Genomic DNA, 22356 nt, shown 5'->3' with positions numbered 1-22356 from the left:
GTATAGTGGTTAGCATCCGTACCTCATACGAATGACCCAAGAGCGTTAAAGTGACTATAATAAAAAAGGTTTTGATAACTTCAGCGGTGTTTGAACTTCTGAGATGTCCCGAGAATATCCAAGAGCTTCCGAAATATACTAACAGCTTACAGATACAATAGCGCTGCGCTTGGGTGAAGGTGGAAGCAACGCATAGAAAAATGAGCCAATACACAAACCTTTCTTCTGAGGATGTAATCTTTACTATCAAATTCGTTCGAAGCATTTACCTTTGAGCGGCAGATGACGCGATTGTACTTGTCTCATAGCGTTTGTATGAGAAAATGGAAGAGTTGCCAGTCTTCTTGACATGATGTCTTCGCCTGGACCCTACCTATCGACCCATCAACTCATGAACCGCGGAACAACGGCTTTACTTCACTTCCGAAGGAAGGCGTGATCTAATATGTTATGCCTCAGAACAACCAGGCGGCCTGTTTACTTGGCTCTGCTCCTACCTGACTGGTCGAAACATGTCTGTCAAGATTGGAGACTATTAGCGAATTCGTTTATTATCGGGGTTAACACCAGTTCCAACCCAGTGCAAAACCGAACTTTTTGTCAGTGTGAACCTCAACCTGAGCTAGGTTTTAAAAACAAACGAGCAAACTGACGTTTGTCAGAAAACAAGCAGACCCAATCTTGATACCCGATCCAGGTTGGAACTGAATAATAAACGAATTCGCTATATGTTTCTTCATCCTTCCTAGTGACATCCGGCGTTCTCCAAGGTAGCCATCTTGGGCCATTTCTGTTTCTGCTGTACATGGATGACGTCAATACCATCCTGAAATGCCTTAAAGTATCGTTTGCGGGCGACCTGAAACTCTACTTCGTGATAAAAGAACCTAGTGATGCCATTTTCTTGCAGCAACAATTGGAAGTCTTCGCTGAATGGTGTCGTATTAATCGCATGTCACTGAATGGCTCGAAATACTCTGTAATTTCCTTTGGCTGCAAGCGTTCGCTTTTGCACCATGACTACACCCTGACCGGCATAACTTTGAAACGTGAATCGACTATCAAGGATCTAAGAATACTGATCGAGTCCAAGCTCAGCGTCAAGGATCATGTTGCATACGTAGTATCCAAAGCTTCCTCACAACTCTGGGTTCATATTCCGTTTCGCCACAAAATCCAAAGATGTATAGCATAGCATAGCATCATAGCATAGCATAAACCAGGTTACACAATGTCGTAGGTGGTACGAGCTCCAAACTGTTGTTAAGAAGGAGACCCACCTTCATCCGTTGCTGTTAGCTAGTAATTTTTGATCAATTACTATTTCTTAGATAAAGGATGTGCCTACCTCCAACAGACCAGAGCTATCCTGACCACGTCCTTGCATCTGTTGGGAAAAAGGGAGAATGTTAGTCCGACACTTACTTTAGAGAGATGCAGAGAACTCTACGATCCCCCATAAGTGTCACGGGAAGGGTGGATTTTTGATAGTAGGGAGGGTAAGCCATAGGATACGCCCAGCCGGCGTTGCTGGCAATCGTTATATCAAACATTTAATAAATAGAAGCTGGAAGTAGTTTAGCTACCCGGTGTTGCTGCCCATTACCTAAACATATTATTCAAAGTCAGTCTTCAGATTTTGGAATTAAGAAACGTTATCAGCTTGATCATGTTGCTCCTTTGCGCCTGAAAATGTTTGTTGATCCTAAACATATGCACAATTCATTCTGATCGATAGGAGGTTCATTCACAGTACATTGATAATGTACTGAAACTTTCTATTAAGCAGTAGTGCAATACTTGATTGACGCGTATTTAGTAAGTTTTGAAATGATCGTTTTTAATTAGATGGATATTTCCTATCGAGGACAGAGAAACGGAGAGGTAAATAAACTTAGTTGAGCATAACTACGCGTAGGTTAGAACAGTCGGCACCGCATGCAACGGATGAGATTTTTTTTTGAAAATTTTTACTTAATGCACTTTTTAACATCACTTCTGTACTTTCAAATTAACACTTTTTTAAAATGAAATTGTAAATTTATAACATTTTCACTAGAACGAAAACGACGCAGCAAAACAAAAACACGTCATTTTGGCAGCGCGGCCTACTTCGATCACCCCAAAAAATTCAAAGGTGTAAACTGCTGAAAAGCATTATACTGTTCGTTGGTGTGACCTATTTTGAAGTATTCGACGGTCGTGTGGTCTCCATACTGCCAAAATGAAACCATGCGTGCTGAAGCTATTCAACGGAAGTTCATCCGATATGCTTTGAGGTACTATCGCTGGAGTGACCCTACAAATCTGCCTAGCTACGAAAGCCGTTGTATGCCTATCAACTTAGAGCTTTTGGATGCGAGACTTAACGTAGCAATGGCGAGCTTCGTCGGTGGTCTTCTTCATGAAAACATTGACTGTTCTACAGATGCTACAATGTATTTGACTTCAATGTTTTCCATTTTAGAAAGAAGTGCAATTTCAATAGCATTTTATGTTAATTTGCCCAGAATAAATACTGTCATTGGGGTGAATATTTCACATGTGTACCATAACACAAATAAATAAATAAATCCATAGCGAAGACAAAGAAATTGGAAGACTGAATTGTCTTGGAAGCTGGCAGATTGTTGCCGATCATGAAGCAGTTCGTTACCTCGAAAGCACCGTACTAGTCCATTGATTGCATTCCGAATCAATGAACCCTTCCCGGCGTAGTCCGGGTGTTTCTGACGTATTACATTCTAAATTGCTATCGTCTGGTGGTCCGTACGTACAAATGTATGTAGCTGTGATGAACCGACGTTGTAGGGATAGGGCAGAGTGGAGCAAGCGATTACCGTTCGTCTCGTTTCAGACTGTCGCGCCTCGAATGCCCATCCCGTGCAACCCGGAGAGCTTTGTTTAGTCAATTTTTTGAAACAATTAAATTCAATTACGCCGCTGTAGCAGTCGGAAGTGAGGTCAAATCAAACACGATCTCGTGTCGCCTTCTGTCCAAATTTCGAGTGTTTTCAAATGTGCACAAATTGACATCATGTTCATGGCTGATGTTCGCCTGGATGGTAGTGGTACCACTAACTGGTGCGAACGTGTCATGTAGGTTGTCAACCTCGAAGGCGCGGCAGTGTAGCTGCTTTACGGATTTCGGCTTTGCAACCGTTGCATGTACGGGGCAATATGCTGCTAGTGGCTCGTCACTTTTTACGAGTTTGTCAAGTGCCTCAGTTGCAGTATGCTGCGGGAGCTGCGTCTGAAACTGTCATATCATTAGACGAGTGAACCACCGCCCTTGACGAGAGTCGTTTTCATTTTTATTGCCTCGCGTTCTGTTCGGGGCAGCTGGACTGGTAGAAAAATAAGATATTCCCAGAACAACATGTGAAAAGGGCATACAAGCTTTTTGCAAACAAACCTTTGTAAGCCCTTTTCTCACCAACCGAGGGTCGCCCACGCAAACCAGCAATATCATCGGAAAGGGTAAAGTGCCCCCTACCCGGTGATGTTAAAGGTTTGCGTTGGTGTCATATGGGTGGCGAGAAAAGGGCATAAGAAGGTTTGTTTACAAAAAGCTTGTATGCCCTTTTCACATGTTGTTCTGGATTCATTTCATTTCTCGTCAAACATCTCATTTCGAGACCGGAGTCGTCGTTTTCTCTGTTGCGGGCGGTTGGTGGCCTAACAACTTATTCCCATTTCATTTTTGCATTTCTTTCTCAATTCCATAGCAGCCAGTCAGTCAGTGCTATCTTTGGCAGCCCATTCAAGATGCGGTCGGGTGGAAGAATTTAACAAGAACTAGTTATACAACAGCAAGGCAGAGCGGCAATTTCCTCGCGTATTAACTGGGTTGCGAAATGGAACATGCCATCGCTCCTAGATGCAGCTGTCTATCTGCTGTCCTTCCACATCGTTGGAAAAAGTGGGTGAATGGATCCCTTTCATAGTTTAGCTTTTGTGACATTGACATAACTTGGAAATTTGTTTTAATATGTTTGATTATGCATTTTACTGCATATTTTAGTGGAAAATTTAAACTGGATAGAACTGTTCAACTCCCAGCTGTAATATAATGTGCTCAAAAGTGCTCAACTATTGCAAAGCTTTTTCAAGAGCAGTTCATATGAATACGTACCTTTGTCAAAAGCATCATTCGATGAGTCGGGAAAATATGAACTCTCGTGAGTACGTTTTCACGTCCATTGAATGGAATGAAAACAGAAATATTGCTTTTCTATGACGGCCAGCTAGTTCAGGCTCCCTTAGTGCAGCAGTTCCCGTCGCGTTGTTCTTTTGGTCATCAGATGCAGCGCAACGAGGGAGTGTACCAACACCAACCTATTGAGGAAGTATGGAAAAATATGAATAGGTTAAATGGGGTGAGATGGTGCAGCCGTTGATGATGAACCGTTGCGGATGATCAGCGGCATTTTGTGGTTAGGGTGGACCGTTGGTAAAGTTTGATTTATTAGATAATTCAGTTTTAGAGCTGAGGGACAATGCGTACCATCGATACTTCGCGTATCTGCAGGTATAAAATTGACCCCAACACTCTGTGGGCGTGGTCACTTAGCCTCTTGTTCAGTTACTCCTATCCCTACCTCCCCGCGGTGCCGGCTGGGGTACGAGTAACAATAGGAAAGATCGGGTAACCAACCCCGATGGGACCTTGATCGTATGTTGACAGGGAAGGGGTGACTCCTCTCTCCGGAGAGTGCAGTCTTCGAGCGTCTGTTCTCGATGTTAGGAGCGGCTGATCAACGTCCTGGTGCCAGTGCTGTGATAATGGGGGCTGGTGCAGGCCCTACAAGCCAGCTGTAAAAAAGCTAAAGTACAGGAAGCAAGCAATGTAAATACGGACCGTAACAATCGGCATACACCCAGACAACAAAAACGGACTAACGATTGGAAACTCGGAACATGGAACTGCAAGTCTTTCAATTTTTTGGGAAGTACCCGCATTCTTTTCGATTTATTGAGGGTCCGCAAGTTTGACATTGTAGCGCTGCAGGAGGTTTGCTGGAAGGGATCGCCGGTACATAAAGGGTGATACGGTCAAAATTTGGTCAAGGGAAAACGCGTGTAAATCGGTGAAATCGTTTATTTAAAAAATCAAATTAAATTTCTTTTTCAAGTTCAATTAGTATAAAATTCAGGAAAAATATTCAGTTAGGCTTCCGCTTTTCCAAATCCGTATTGCCGGGCCTTACGCTTGACCCCTGCCATCAGATTTTGTACAGCCACCTTGTCCACCTTCTTCGCCGCAGAAAGCCAGTTTGCCTTGAACTGCTGCTCACCCTTAGCAGTTTTTTTGGTCTTCTTTAGATTCCGCTTGGCAATAGCCCAGTATTTCTCAATTGGGCGGAGCTCTGGCGTGTTGGGAGGGTTCTTGCCCTTGGGAGACCTGCACGTTGTTGGCGGCGTACCACTCCATGGCCTTTTTACCGTAATGGCAAGATGCCAAATCCGGCCAAAACAGTACGGAACAACCGTGTTTCTTCAGGAAAGGCAGCAGACGTTTATTCAAACACTCTTTCACGTAAATTTCTTGGTTGACAGTCCCGGAAGCTATGAAAATGCTGCTTTTCAAGCCACAGGTACAGACGGCTTGCCAAACCAGATATTTCTTTGCGAACTTTGACAGTTTCATGTGCTTGAAAACATCTGCTAAAACAGGAGTTTTATACGGCAAAAGGAAGGGGAAAGGTACCTTCCTTTTGCCGTATAAAACTCCTGTCCCGGAAGCTGCTTGTAGTCGGCTTTGACGTAGGTTTCGTCGTCCATTACCACGCAGTCAAACTTCGTCAGCATCGTCGTGTACAGCCTCCGGGATCGCGCTTTGGCCGTCGTATTTTGTTTATCATCGCGATTTGGAGTCACTACCTTCTTGTAAGTCGATAGTCCGGCTCGTTTTTTGGCTCGATGCACGGTTGTAGACGATACACCCAGCTTATTTGCGGCATCTCGGAGAGAGAGGTTAGGGTTTCGCTTGAAACTACCGGCAACTCTCTTTGTCGTCTCAGCGGCTTCCGGTTTTCGATTTCCCCCCGATCCAGACTTCCTGGCTGTCGACAAACGTTCCCCAAACACATTAATTACATTTGTAACGGTTGATTTGGCAACTTTTAGTGATTTTGCCAACTTTGCGTGCGAGTAGCTCGGATTTTCGCGATGCGCGAGCAAAATTTTGATACGCTGCTCTTCTTGCTTGGACGGCATTTTGACAACTGAAGAGTGAATTCCAAAATCAAAATAGGAGCAACATTCTACACACACACACCTTCAAAATGAGGGGTGTTCAGGTTTTTTAAATGCAAAATTGAAAGAAATGCGTCAAGTTGATATTGACCAAATTTTGACCGTATCACCCTTCACGTATAGGGATGGTTATACCATCTACCAGAGCTGCGGCAATACACATGAGCTGGGTACAGCTTTCATCGTGATGGGCGAAATGCAGAAGCGCGTGATTGAATGGTGGCCAATCGATAGCAGAATGTGCAAGTTGAAGATCAAAGGCAGTTTCTTCAATGTCAGCATATCAATGTGCACAACCCTCACTTAGCAAGTGACGATGACAATTAAGACGCTTTTAACGCGTAGTTGGAACGGGAATACGACAGCTGCCCAAGCCTTGTCGTCCAAATCGTTATGGAAGATCTTAACGCTCAGGTCGGCCAGGAGGAGGAATTCAGTCCGGTTATTGGAAAGTTCAGCGCTCACCAGCTAACGAACGCCAACGGCCTTAGACTCATCGATTTCTCCGCCTCTAAGAACATGGCCATACGTAGTACCTACTTCCAGTATAGCCTCCAATATCGGTACAGAATCGCAAATCGACCACATTTGATCGACGGAAGGCACTTTTCGGACATTATCGACGTCAGGACCTATCGCGGCGCAAACATCGATTCGGACCACTACCTTCTAATGGTCAAGGTGCGCCAAAAACTTTCCGTTGCCAACAACATTCGGTACCAACGCCCGCCACGGTACAATCTGGAGCGACTGAAGCTGCCCGAAGTCGCAACTGATTACGCGCAATGCCTCGACGCAGCGTTGTCGGATGAAGGAGAGCTCACCGAAGTCCCTCAATGTGAAAGCAGCCATTAACGGCGCTGCTGAAGGTGCCATTGGGTTTGTGGAGTGGAATCGACGGAACGATTGGTTCGACGAGGAGTGTCAGACGGTTTTGGACGAGAAGAACGCAGCGCGGACGAGGATAATGCACCAAGGAACCCGTCAAAATGTGGAGCCTGGTAGCTGTATCGTTCTCACGAAACGCGCAAGTTCTACAAGAAACTCAACGCATCCCGCAAAGGCTTTGTTCCGCGAGCCGAAATGTGTCGGGATAAGGAAGGGGGTATCTTGACCAGGGCGTCACAATATCAGCTTTAATCGACCAAATCGATGCGACGAAGAGACTGCTGGCTTTCTTTTTCTGTTAAAGTCGAACAGCTTCGCAGTATTCTAGAACCTCAGTCGGCGTGCACAAACAAATGTTCAATCGAATGTCTCTCTTTCTCCCGTCGCTCCATTGGTCTTCCTTTCAAGCTTCGGTGAAACGGATGAGCGAAAGAGCGCTCGACTTTGATAGTTTTCTCTTTCATGAAACACATCAACTGAGGTTTCATGACGTATATGAAGGGAAAATGAAATTACATATATAAAGCATTTCTCACGTGAAAACACTTGAAGATTACACGTAATATGTTTAATTTCTCTTCCATCCTCATATTAATCTAAAAAAAAAATTAACGAAAACGGGACATAACGCATTTTAAACAAATTGAAAGAGCGGTGATAGAGTGTTCGTGAAAGGGGATTGAAAGCCATAATGAGGTTTCGTTTAACTAGAAAATCGACGTTAGTTACATTGAAAGCGAGGAGCAAAGCAACGACGTGAAGATCCACAGCCAGCGTTTCCTTCTAAGCGTGCTTCTTTTTCATTATCATTTCTTGCTGATAGTCTAGCTAGGCGTTATGGAAATGAAGCGTTAAACACGTTTGTATGAGAGAAACAAAACTCGAGTTCATTTTAGAGCTTCGAAAATGTAGAGCCCTGATCTTGACGGACAAACGTGAGGTGATTGAAAGGTGGAAGCAGCACTACGATGGACATCTGTATGGCGTAGAGGCAGAGGCTTCGTCGGTACAGCGGATGAAGGGTACATGCCAGCTCCCACGATAGGTGAAGTTAAGGATGCTATCCGACAGCTTAAGAACAACAAAGCAGCTGGTAAGGATGGTATCGGAGCGGAACTTATTAAAATGGGGCCGGATAAGTTGTCCACTTGTCTGCACCGACTGATAGTCAGGATCTGGGATACAGAACAGCTACCGGAGGAGTGCAAGGAGGGAGTAATATGCTCAATATATAAATAAAGGCGACAAGCTAGAATATGAGAACTACACAGTTCGAAAAAGTCACATATCATATATGTTTACATTATATATCATGTAAAGTTCTGCCACATGTCATGCAATGTAGCAAATATTGTGTACAAAAGCCCATATTTGTAAACAACATTGTTTGCAAGTTGCTCGGTTGCGTGAAATGAAATACAAGTCTACGTGAATGAATGTTTACATCACAATTAAAATTCAAATTTTTTATCTGTGTATCGAGCGATCACTATGCTTTCCCAGATCATCTTTCGCCGTCTATCGCCGCTAGCAAGCAGATTTGTGGGATGTTATCAAGCCAGTTATGTGGACGGGCGATCGACAACGGACCAAATCTTCACGTTGCGGCAGATCCTCCAAAAGTGTCGTGAATATCAAGTCCCTACGCACCATATATTCATTAATTTCAAGTCCGCTTATGATACTATTGACCGTGAAGAGCAATGGAAGATTATGGACGAGAACGGTTTTCCCGGGAAGCTGACCAGACTGATCAGGGCTACGATGGATGGAGTACAGTGCTGCGATATCGGGTGCGTTATTGGACCCGTTTGAAACTCGCAAAGGACTTCGACAAGGTGCTTTAACATGCGGGGCACGATCTTCAATAAGTCCAGCCAGTTCATCTGCTTCGCTGACGATGTGGCCATTGTCGGAAGAACGTTTCGGGCCGTGGTGGAGCAATACACCAGGTTGAAACGTGAAGCAGAGAAGGTTGGATTAAAGGTGAACACGTCGAAGACAAAGTATCTGTAAGCTGGAGGAACCGAGGGCTCGCATAGGCAGAAGCGTGACAAACGATGGAGATGAGTTCGAGGTGGTCGATGAATTTGAGTACCTCGGATCATTGGTGACGTCGGATAACAACTGCAGCAGAGAAATTCGTAGACGCATAATTGCCGGAAGTCGTGCTTACTACGGACTCCACAAGACCCTGAGGTTGGGTGAACTTGACCCCCGTACTAAATGTACCATGTACAAGACGCTGATAGTTCTCTACGGGCACAAGACGTGGACGATGCTCGAGGAGGACCTTCAAGCACTGGGTGTTTTCGAACGACGAGTGCTTAGTCCCATCTTTGGCGGGGTATTTGAGAACGGTGTACGGAGGAGAAGGACGAATCACGAGCTGGCGGAACTCTATGGCGAACCCTGTATCCAGAAACTCACGAAAGCTGGACGGGTACGATGGGTGGGACACGTTGTAAGAAATTCGGACAACAATCCCGTAAAAATGGTGTTTGCCTCGTATCCGGACAAAATGAAAAATATAAGACCCATATTTTTGATGTGACCATCAGGGAGGCCACTTCCGTGTTGAGGTGGTTAAAACAAATCATTTCTTTTTTTTTAATCAACCTTGGAACCACTGAACCGAATTTTGGGATCAAAAAGTAAACTTTTTTTGTTTTGTTTTAGTTACTTTAACGCTCTTGCGTCATTGTCCGGGATGAGATTGGAGCTCGTGACTTTTGCGTGAGAGGTATGGATGCTAACAACTACGCCGGGGTCGCCCCCAAGGAAACTTAAAGACTGTTCATCTTAGACTTCTTTATGGTATTTTATTATAATTTGCTCCATAATTCTCTTGAAAATCATCTGTAGAAAATTATTTGAATTCAATCTGCAATGCTCTTAAAATTTTGAGTAATTTATGTAGTGTTGCATAGGAATTCTAAGGAGATTCCTCCGGAAGATTCACTTGGAGTTCTCCTCAGCAATTCAGCATTCACTTTTTATTATCCAAAAATTCCTATGGAACTTTTTTAGGACTTCCTTTTAAGTTTTGCTCAGGACTCCCATAAATTATTTGAAATACTCCTCATAATTCCCCCTTCGGGTACACGACGTTAGGCATACGGTCGTTAGGCATACGGTCGTTAGGCATACAGTCGTTAGGCATACGGACGTTAGGCATAATCTACCTGATGAATTCCAGAAGCATGATAATGGGGACCGTCTATTGATTGCTGACATCGGTGACAATAATGAAAGAGTCTTAAGTTTTGGGACTCATGAAAACTTGCGACGTCTTGGACAGGCAAAGTATTGGGTTGCAGATGGTCCGTATGCCTAACGTTATTATGCCTAATGGGGTACACTCCCCCCTTCCATTTCCATGAAATGGTCTTTGAAATGGATTTGGAATCATCCTCGGAATTCAATTCCCCTGGAATTTTCCTCAGAATTACCTTGAAATACTCCTCAGTAAGAAATCCTTTGGGACTATTCTAAGAATTTTCAATGAATTTATTTCGGAAAGCTCTTTGAATTTTACTCTTTTCCTTGGAATTCTACTGACTTTGAATGTTTCCTGTGAATTCGCTTGCCACCAATTGCATAGATTTCTCATTTAAAATTTGTTGGAAGTCAAGTCAGAACTCGCCTGGAATTCTTTTCGAAATCCTTTGAAGTTTTCCTGGAGCTATTTTGAGATTTAATTGTAATCCTGCTTTAAGCATAATTCTGAAGTATTCTTCGAAAATATCTATGGAAGTATGCACCGGCTTCTTTTTCTCGTTGAAACTATCTTCAGAATTCCTTTAGAATTCTTTTTTGAATTTCTTTGAAGTTGTCCTCAGGCTACCTTAGGAATTAATTTCAGAAATTTGTACGAATTTTAGTTAAAATTTCTTTCGAATACTACACAGGGTATTCAGCGAAACCTTGACCAGAACTACCTTGAATGCAGATTGCACTTGACGATTTCCTCACAGTTCTTCCCAGAATTCCTTCGAAATGAGTTTCTTGGAAATTATCATCCCATTTCATAAGCCTTGAAAATTATGCCTGGATGTTTTTAAAATCTGTGTGCTTGGAAAATACCTAATTGTATTGACAATATTTCTTACCGTGAGGAGTTCACTTAAGGTATATCGGTCCTGTTTCTGCTTCCAGCATTTGCTGGCCCCACAAGGGCCGTTCACTAACTCTCGGATTAGCAAAACTAGAGAATAGGCCGAAACTCTATTCCCGCAATGAAGCTGTGATATAGATCAACAACCCGACGCGGTTGATGTTCTGATCAATAAACTCAATTTGGATTACAGAGCTTGAGTATGAATCTTACTCTGCTGGTGCCGTGTGCACCGATCTAAGCCATCCTTCTTGGTGCCGGGTGCATCAAAACTGCTGACTCGGCGGGCGTCGGATGACGCCCGCTTAGACGTTGAGATTGTTCACTTCCATACGATGACGACGACGACGGCCACCAGGATGAAGCCACACTGTGATACTTTGTTGCCGCACTGGTTGCTAGAGAATGATACCGCACGGTCGCGGTACAATCGAAACGGACTCTTTCGATCCGCTCGGTGCACATTTTCTGCTGCGCTGGGAGTTCTTGGTGAGAACTCCGTCGCCTTAATTTTCGTTAATGCTTTATGCTGATTGTTTGATCAAAGTGCAATCATCAACCCTGAGCGGTGATAGGGTGACCACCCGTTCATCCTTTGGTCACATCCAGGTCCCCAGAAATCAATACCGACGACGGAGAGCGGTCTTGAAGCGGTAACACGCTGAGATGGAAGTTCTGCCATAAATTGCACAACTGCCTTCGGTTTTGCACTGAAACAGGCTACGCAGCCGTGAACGATACGATGAGTGATATTTCTGCCTCCCAGAATCCAAAACCGCTGTCAAATAGTAGAAGACGTTCGAGTTGACAGCGAACGAGAAGTGTTGTGAACGGATATGTTATTGGCTGAAGTATTTGATGGCGAGAATGATAGGGAACGACTCAACCGTCCTCCGATGCGTAGAACGTTGGACGTTCGGAGCAATAATCAGATTGAGCCAGCGAAGCCGTAAATTCGGAAAACCATCTTTTTTGCCTGCAGTTAGTTGGATAATCTGCCTACATATTCCTCGACGTATGTTTGTGAAGAAGAAGCGACTACAAGCGACGATTTCCTTGCTTCTTGTGCTGCCTCGATGTCAATACCTTCATCGACTGGAACTGTCCATGATTCCCTTTCTGCTTGAAGCCATGGAGGACCTTCCCATCACAGTCTGAAGCTGGAAGTTCTCTCGAGATAATGCCAGCAGGAGTCTCTCGTTCTACATGATTCCAATCGCTGTTATCCATCTTCTGTGTTGACTAGGATGACGGTGTAGCCTTGAGCCAGCTCAAAACGGTGGTTGAATCTACCCAAAAGTAGGCTTTGGATGTAATTCGTAGTGCTGTGGAGACCTTTTGGTAGAGCTCAGTAGACAGAAGTGCACCACAGAGCTCCATAAGTTGAAACACTTTCGAGCGCGACGTTAAACCTGACTCAGCTAAAGAGGCATCCGAAAAGAAGTGGAGCTCCACAGAAATAGCATTCTGAAGTACGACAAATCGATCAATGCACAGACGGGTGACTTCAGTGTAATAATCGACCCAGCGTTTCTTCGATATAGATATCAACTTTTCTACGGATCGCAGTGAGCTGTGCTCGCGGATGGAATTGTGTTTTTTTCGGTCGCTGTTTTTTCATTGATTTCTGACTTTTTTAAAATATTTTTGCATTTTTTGTATAAATATCTAAAGCTATACAATAGGAAATCAGTGCCATTGAATAGAAGTTTTGATGTGTGCTGCTGCGAAAAAGCATCTACAAGCAAGAGGAGGAGGACGATGGCCACAATAATGTCTTAAGACAGGATCTATAGACACATAATTTGGTGAAATCTTTTCATATTATTTTACTGACAATGGATATTCCCAATCATGTTTTACGTCATGCTTTATTAAATACGCGCTGGATTCAACGCATTGATCTGAATCTGAAGGTGTGCTTGCAGTTCCATTAGCCATGTGATATCGGAACTGTAGACATGTGGAGCTTATGGCTTCTGAAAGTGACTTCGGAATTGGTAAAAATGATCAAACATTTTAAAATGGGTTTCTGGATCAAGAGCAGAGCTAGCACCTTCTAATTCCCGGACTAAAGCTGCTTTCAGTTAATATGATAATTTCAAGTATATTTCTTCCACAATACCACTTGCAAGAAATGTTACAAATAATATATGAAATGTAAACTTGTATGATACATGACGCTCCATAGTGATAGAAATTCTCATTACTTTTTTCAACTGTATAGGCTAAGAACCATTTTCAATCAACTTGGCCAAATTCGAGAACGGTTACTCTCAAGGAAATGATCAATATGTGTTTTGAAATAAAATTCAGTATGAGACATTTTTATTGCATTCCACCGAAGACAACAAATCAAGAAGACTGGCAACTTTACCAGAATCCAAGCGACAGATACAATGGCGCTGCGCTTGAGTGAAGGTGGAAGCAATGCATAGAACGAAGCATTTACCTTTGAGCGGCAGATGACGCGATTGTACCTGTCTCATAGCGTTCGTATGAGAAAATGGAAGAGTTGCCAGTTTTCTTGATTTGTTGTCTTCGATTACACTCAATTCTGTAACACGATTTTTTTTTGTAATCATGTAATCTCAAATTGCTTCCAAGTGTAATGCAACATGTTTCAAAACATTAAAAAAACAAGAATAATATGATGGAATTAAAAAATGTGTACCCATCCTGCATAAGGGCAAAATAAAAAATAAAATAGCATAAAAACATAATTGAGTGTTATTTGATTATAATTTAATTACCGATGGTCATAGCCTACTTCGATGCCACGGTTGTATTTCCGTCATTTTTTTTTAACATTAGACTTGGTATCAAAAAACATAATTTTGCACTGACTTTCAAAAGTTTCCGAAACTTAGGGTTGTGATTTTTGAAAAGCTGATAAAGATTCCTTTAGACAATGCCAAATTAGAAAAAAAAATTATCTGTTTTTATACATCACCTGAAAGAGCTTTGTTTTCTGAGCACAATGATATTTTTTTCGATCCCACAGGCTTTTATCTCGAGTTTTAAATCAAGATTTAAGGCAAGATAATAACTACACTGTATGACACTCAACTATCAAATTGACAGCTAGCTCCCATACAAAGTCCCACCGAGGGGCGCTAAGATGGTGATTTTTGCGAATGTTATCGCTCTATTTAAAATTGTTAGAAGACACGGTTTTTCGAAGGTGCCGTCAACGCCAAATGAATTAGAGTGAGAGCACTGGAATGATGATTTGCGGTAGTGGTAGAAAGGCTCTTCGCAATGCGCCGTGGTATTAGAGGTCTCTTTTGTTCCCCCGTTGTTTAGATGGAAGATGGACTTTGACGTCAAACTCCGTCACCCGTTTGATCGGTCTTTGTCATGAAGCAGGATCTAATATCAACACATGTCAAGCAGCTAAACTTGGTGAGTTCGTTCCATTTGGTAAATTTTTATCTCTTCAAACCAGTAACGTTGGGAGATCACCTTTTTGTGGTGCGTTACTGGTATAAGATCTACCACCGAACCCTAACCGTGACAAATTCAAACTAGGGAATCAGGATTTTTCAATTATCAAAGGATAACATTTTAGTCCTTGCTTTTTTTTTTGACTTGATAATTGTGACAAGACTCGGGTAGTGACCACCGCTGCATTTCTATATTGTATATTTCAAATCAAAAATATTGTTTATGTTCGCAGATTTCACATAATCCTTTTCCCTTTGTCCTTCTCCTTTTCCTTTCCCTCTTCTCTTTTCAGAAAGCGAGTAATGGCGCTATAGCCATAAGTCATAAAAGGCTAGAACAATAGTTAGTGCTCATGTCCCAACCATCAGAAGAAAATGGAGCATCGCTTAACCTTTCTAACTTTGATGCTTTCAACAACCAACCAATCATATAATTACCAAAATCGGAACGAACGGTATGAGATGTCCACGTTTCATCCGTTTATTGGATTCTGAAGCATCGTGTTTAAATCTTCGATTTAAACAGGCCCGATGTTTTCTGAATCATCTTGCCCCTTAAATGCTGCACAGTAGGCCTGGCCGTTTTGATATGTGTGACGCATCTTCGATGTGGAACATATATTAAATAGACAAGACAAATGATGTAGGTATATTTATCATTTTCCAGGATGCTTTCAAGAACTGGCTGTGTTGGTGTTAGATTAGATTAGATAATCGACCCAGCGCTTCTTCATTTGATCCGGTAGTTCCTCGTCCCACTCGTATTGCTTTCCGCTGTCATCCTTCAATCCCCACAATACCTGTTTGGCGCTGCAGGAAAGTGCGCTTCGTTTCGTGACGACTGTTGGGGGCTAGACTGTTGCTTCACGAACGACGTACTTAAACTGGTCAGAACAGGGCTCCCAGTGTAGACCCAGGATCTTGATGGACTGATCCTTGTCGAAATCCACCGACGGCTAGATAGCACGGTTCACGCTATGTCTGAAGGCAATTTTTTTTGCAACTTTCATGTACCTCAGTTTTTTCTTCACAGGAGGTTAGTATTGATTTAAACAATCAAATCTGTGATGGTTTTAAAATATTTCATCTTAGGATTTTCGAGAAAAAGTGTTTTGATGTTTACTTAGCTGTTTACAAAGGCGATGATACAAAACTGTTAAGGATCGAAACAAATTCAGCTGAAAATGATTCAAGAGGGGATTGAAGTTGCCCAAATACTAAGTTTCAATGGTATAGTAAGATTCACTCTTCGGTACCATCAGATATCGTAACTTTGTCATGATCTCATAATGTTTGAATTAATAAAATAATTAAACAAACTATTGTCCTAAATTTACTATTATTGAGACATTCCATTGCAAAGTAGTTCGAAGAATTTGGTAAAAAAAAATTAGTTTTGTTCTTTATCGCAAAATATTTTCTTTATGTTGTCATTAGGGTTGCCATCTCAACGTTAGGGTAGTCCAAAGAATAGTTTATTTTTTATTTTTTTCAAAATGATTTTTTTCAAAATGATTTTTTTCAAAAATTTATAACTTTTGATCCGCTGAGCCCATTTCAAAGACCAAAATACAAAATGAAAGGTAATTAAAAATTCTTTATATAATATAGTGATATTATAAAAATGGGATTTTGTATTGAAAAACATTGATTGCATTTAATAAATGATTTTCATAGTTCGTAGATATTTTTCCTTAAAAATTTAGGCTTTTTTATACAGCATATCAAAAAATCAGCGATGCGTTGTTTTTCATTAGCTAATGATAACAATTTCATCCTTCAAAAACTTTCGTCGCATTTTCGGCAGCCACCATATTGGGTTATTGGGATCATTCTTGGCCGCGTTGTCTTTCTTCATAGCTGAGTTGAGGCCGGGCTGGATAGTTTGATGGCCGGTGTGTCTCATACATTTGGCAAATTTTAGCGTCTGTAATATAAAAAAGGACAGTTTAAAGTTATGTAAAATAAATAGTTATAAAGATAACAGTTACATACCGACCTTATTAACACTCAGATTAAGATCTTTCTTAAAGCTAAGTAAATCTTCGTGAGGAATCTTAGATTTTTTTCCTGATTGTTTTGGTCTTCCTTCGACGTTTGAAAAACTAACCTAGGCTAGTTTTTTGCCAGCTAACTCTCTAATACTTTTAGCATCAAAGTGATTCTTACTCTCATCTGCCAATTTGAAGAGATTCTGAAGTTTCTGTTCACTACATGCATGATGTTTCCCAGGAGAAACAAATTTGGTTTGAACTTATTGTTAACATCTTTATTGTGGATATTTTTAAACCTAAATTTTCATAAACTGCTCCCTTGTTTATACCGGTAAACGGCAATGTAACATGTGTTAGCCTTACTCACGATATATTATTAGCTGGCAAATTCTCATTTTACGCCCTTCCACCCTGCTCATGCTCTCGATCACATATCATAAGGGAAGCGTAATATCGCAACAAATTCTTACTATTATACCTGTTTTCTAAGACATGGAGTGGGAGTTGTTCCACCAACAACCCGATGAGACAGCTTATAGAAGTTACATTCAAATTCAAATCCCTGTTCATACATTTGTCCTTGATTTCGTTGAACTTTGATGAAATTGTTCTGAGTTTGGCAGTTTTACCCGAAATTCTCAGTTGTTTTTTAAGTTCACAGTACTTTCCTAATGTTATTAAATTTTACAGACCATCATAAAGTTTGCAAGAATTTCCTCACGTTTAAAGAACTTTTTGCAGAGTATCATTGAAATTCATATAATGTTGGTATTTTTCACAGAACTCTCTACAATTTTTTTTCGAAATTTGTATGGACCGTAGACATTTGTAACCCCCCCCCCCCCAAGAGTATACGTAGTTTATGAACAGCCCCTTACCAGAAGGACATTGAACACCCCTTTAGCTCACAAAATGTCACTGAAGTTGGCAGAATTTTCCTGAAGTTTAAAGAACTTCTCTGAAGATTGACGCACATCTTTAAAGTTTGTAGAACTTCCCTGAAGTTTGTAGAACTTCTCTGAAAGTTGTTGAATTTCTCTTCTTCTTTGGAGGAACTCATTTAAAGTTTGCAGAACTTTCCTAAAATTCCTACAAATTCCCTATAGTTCGCAGAATTTCCTAGAAAGTTGCTGAACCTTCCTGAAAATTTCCTTACACAAAATATGGGAATTGCAATGAAGCTCTATTAATTCTGTAGTAATTCAAGGTGAGGACTACCTGAACTCACTCGGCAAGAGTAGCTAATCCAAGGGGTAAGTCACTCAGCACATTGTGCCGAAATTAAATTTGACACAGCTTGGGCACATTCATCGGCACACCTTCGGCACCAACTCGTAGGCATTAGGTTGTTGTAAATGAAATGGGAGCACTGCTGGATAACTGTCATTGAAGTTGTTCACGACATTACGTGCAGTTTGACTGTATATTCAGGAACATCCTCTTATTGAATATATCTGAGGAACTCAGACCAGCAGTTAACTTATAGATCTAAATACGAAATGAAGGTTCTAGAGTGGGCTCAAGAGAAAGAAGCAGTTATTCAGACCCCATTAGCACCCTTAGTTCAAATAATGATGCAACTCACACAAAACAAATTACAGAAGTTTATTCATCATCCTCTAAAGTCGCTCTCCAACAATGTTCCCCAACGGTACCATCTCTTTTCGGCCGATGATAGACCGTTGTTTTTACAGCACGATAGGCTAGGTTTCTGGTCTGCCTTTGAGGGCATTATAAAATCCTAAAACACAGGACTTTTATCATCCTATGAGCATAAAACACCAACACCCGACACTTCCCGCGTCATCCTCAATCCGAATAATCCTTGCGATTTCAAACCAGAACATTCAATGTGTCAGAAATACCGGGTTGCCGGGATGGGTATTTTACAAACAATCGCAGTTTGCTCTATGACCGGCACAATCGGCACACTGACAAAAAGATGACCCAAGATTGGTGTGCGGAGTGACCTACCCCTTGAGCTAACCTCATGTGAGTTTCATTCCTGTATTAAGAGGAATTATCGGTTAAACGATATTCAAACCAATTCGTCATGGTTGCCAGAATTTATTTTCGATCACACCGTTGAGTCAAACATATCATTTTTTTTTAATCCAGGCAAATTTTTCAAGCCTCAGGATGTTTTGGTGGCAAATGCCACCTTTGCCACCTGCTGAGTACGGGACACAAAACTTTCCGTTCCTACTATCTCCTTTATTGAACTCCGGTAAAAATCTTTCAACAATCGTCGCTACTAAAGTGGCTTGATTTTTTTTTACAGAAGCGAACTCTCTATATTCTTCATAAGGGTTTTTTTTTATTTTTCCTGATTTTCTACACGATACCTCCAATAAAAAAACACTCGAAACAGGACAAAAATCAATGCCTACTATGATTACGTAGGTGTCTCGGACTGTCCTGCTCGTTTTTGTCTCTTATACTCTTATGAGGGAAGAGAAATTAAATAAGAAGTTGTTCTAGCAACAAATGTTAATTGATTTTGCACAAAGTCGACTTAATCAATACGGATTTTACTTGAGAGTCAAAAAGAACTCTTCAATGCCATTTGGATTAATTCAATCATCTGTTGAACCTTGTTTAACTGCATTTGTTCAATTCGTAATAGTTTTGTATCGTCAATAGTCCATATACGCCTTCATAATCGGCTTTGTAAATTTCAAAACACTTTTTCTCAAAAAACCAAAGTGAAATATTTTAAAACCATCTCAGATTTGATTGTTAGGATCAATATCAACATCCTGTGAAGGAAAATCTGAGGTACATGAATGTTGCAAAAAAGTGCCTTCAGACATAGCGTGCGGTTGTTTTTTGAAACTCCTTAAGGTAAGTACACTACCGATGATAAGTTTAAGGACACCCCAAAAAACCATACAAATATGTTTTGTTCAATTTTCGATCTCCAAAGATTATTTGAATGGTATGAATGGTATAGCATAAGAGAAGGTCCATTAATTATGTCACGCAAATTTGGCCCATTTTCACCCCCCCCCCCCCTTCCCCCCTTTGTCACATTTTTTATATGGACCTAAATCGTTTTTTGTAAGGCTCGTCACAGTTTCCAAAACACTCCTCTCCCCTAAAAGTGTGACATCATTAATGGACGATTCCTTAGTGTTCTACTATTACTTTTGTTTCAAAATTTGGCCAACCCAATTCTGAGAAAATCAGTCACGATTCACTTTGGGTGAACTTTTAGCACACAAAATTTGAAAATTATATTGAACAATTTGCCTTCGAGGAAAGTTCCATTCAATACCTTTCAAATGATCTAAAGAGAACGAAAATTGGACGTAATATGGCAGAGATATGAACATAACAAATTTGTCATGTTTTTTGGGGGTGTCCTTAATTTTATGCTCGGGAGTGTACTTCAGGGCCCACTTGCGTAGCTGCATTCCTGCCGAGTTGAATATGGCATCAATTTGTTCCCGTAGCAAGATTGCTTCGAGGACTGTTCCTGCGCACGAAAAGAAGTCATCGACATAAAAATCTTCGCAGGTTGCCTTCGCTGTGAGGGGATCATCCTGCGCTAGCTTCTTCAGAGCTCGAGTAGATAGATATGGAGCTGAAGCGGTGCCTTTTGTTACGGTCAGCATTCATCGTTCAGGGAAATTCCGGTGGGGGTGTGGTCATTCAAGCAAGCTCAGCTTAACAAAAAATTCACTCACTGAGCTGATCATTTACACGTAACGACTTCCGATGTTCACTTGTTCTAAATTAAGGTTTGAAGAAGCTTACAGTGAGTCGACTGGAATTAAGTATAACAGAGGGCTCTTTTGGTATGAGCAAGATTATTCACCAAACATGGAATTCAATTTTGGACGCAACACTTTGACTAGATTTCGAAACTGACGAAATTCAACAGCCCAAACCCTTCAAGCAATTTCCCAACTCGCGAGAACATTCCAGCACCACCCTCGCGCGCGTAGCATCGAATCCTCCAAACATCTCCATTTGTTTGACCATTTTCCAGCTATAAATCATGAGTTTAATTTACACTCTATTTACATATCGTATTGTGCCGTCAATTGGGTGTAGAGAGTGAGAGAGAGAGAGAGAGAGAGAAAGAGATAGACAATACCATAGTCACTGCTACACACAGTCGCAGTGCTGGGTGGAACCGGGGGAAGTCGGCCAGTCAGCATGGGGTTGTAGTTTTCAGCATCAGCAGTCGGTGCGGGAGTTTGCCGGTCGAGGATGCTTACCATGCTCGCTCACATGGAGCCAATTCAATATCATTTCGATTTTTAGCTCTATCATTCAGTTTTTACCCTTGCTTAGAATTGCGAGCCAACTGAACGATACCTGCTCGATTCCCCATGGAGACGTAGACCGGACCTGCTTTGAATGGACGCCTGGTTCACAGTTGAACAATATTTGAATTGGGCGGAGGTAGGCAGGGAGGGAGTATTAATCCTCTTTCGCTTGTTCCTACTGTTTTGTGTGCAAGCATGATGCCGCCGACATGCTCATAGACGTATGATGCATCGATGGAGAGCCAGCATGTGGGACGTTCGTTCGATTTTTTTTTGTGTCGATGTATAACAGGATTAATCTCATGCCACTTTTTTGTACTGTTTTGCATCCGTTTCAGCTGCTGCCCCACAAGTGCTGGATGAGGATGAATTGCTAGTTAATCGACTGGGCACGGTGGTCGGAGCGGTTGGAAACACCCTATCGCAGATCTTCTTCGGTACGAACAATCTCCGCTCGGAGGTTACGTTCTGGTGTGCCAATCGGTATGGTTTCTTATGTTGGATTGCAAGGATTGATCTGATAATTGAAGTGGCTCATTTACAGGGATCATGGTGAATTGATGCAAGTGGTGGTAAATGATCCGGACGTGCACTACAAGCTGGACGTTTCGAAGCCGATCATGTTCCTGACGCACGGTTGGACCGACAACGTGAACAAAACCTGGGTCAAGGACACCGTCGGGGATTACATCGAGCACATCGGTGGCAACGTGTGTGCCGTGGATTGGAGCCGGTTGGCTTTGGTGGAGTACAATCTGGCGGCGAAGAACACTCCGAAAGTTGGCAAATATCTGGCCAAGTTTGTCAAGTTCCTACTGAAGCAGGGCCTCACGATGGATCAGGTGACCCTGGTCGGCCACAGTATGGGTGCGCACATATCCGGAATTGCTGGGTATTCACTGGACGGGACGGTACCGATGATCTTGGGCTTAGATCCGGCGGGACCGGCATTCACGAAACCGTTCCTGGTGTCGGCGAACAAGCGGCTGGACAAAAGTGATGCAATGTTTGTGCAGGCCATTCACACTGATAAGAACATCATTGGCTCCTCGACGAATCTGGGCCATCAGGATTTCTACACCAATAATGGGGCGAGCCCGCAGCCGGGATGCGAGTTTCCACTAGTTAACAATGATACCACCAAGTCGTATCGTAAGTATATGGAATGAATGGTGGGTGAATGATTAGTTGGTTTAACGCTTCGAGCACCAATCCTAAATGTAATTCTTCAGTTACTACAGTTACTTACCAGCCTTAATTGTTATGGTATATATCTAATTGTTTTTACATTATTCCTGCCTTGGCAACTCAGTATTTTAAACAGGTTTTTAACATGCATGTCAGTATTACAATTGAAATCTTAAAACTAAAAACTA

The 22356-nt window shown here is 41.9% G+C and overlaps 1 protein-coding gene across 1 annotated transcript in view; it reads left to right on the top strand.

The window, feature by feature from the left end:
• The window catches only part of LOC135712282 (phospholipase A1-like), an 88306-nt gene that overhangs the window by 52826 nt on the left and 13124 nt on the right, over window positions 1-22356 (top strand). The window contains exons 5-6 of the mRNA XM_065235246.1: window positions 21319-21463; window positions 21525-22132. Of these exons, the coding sequence (XP_065091318.1) occupies window positions 21319-21463; window positions 21525-22132 (753 nt within the window). The remainder of the gene's footprint in view (window positions 1-21318; window positions 21464-21524; window positions 22133-22356) is intronic.

Source organism: Ochlerotatus camptorhynchus, unplaced genomic scaffold (assembly GCF_037179485.1).
Source record: "Ochlerotatus camptorhynchus isolate MF236.1 unplaced genomic scaffold, CSIRO-AGI_Acam_v1.1 ptg000467l, whole genome shotgun sequence".
Classification (NCBI taxonomy): domain Eukaryota; kingdom Metazoa; phylum Arthropoda; class Insecta; order Diptera; family Culicidae; genus Ochlerotatus; species Ochlerotatus camptorhynchus.
The sequence above is the reverse complement of the archived record's forward strand: the minus strand, read 5'-3'. Positions and strand labels throughout refer to the sequence as shown.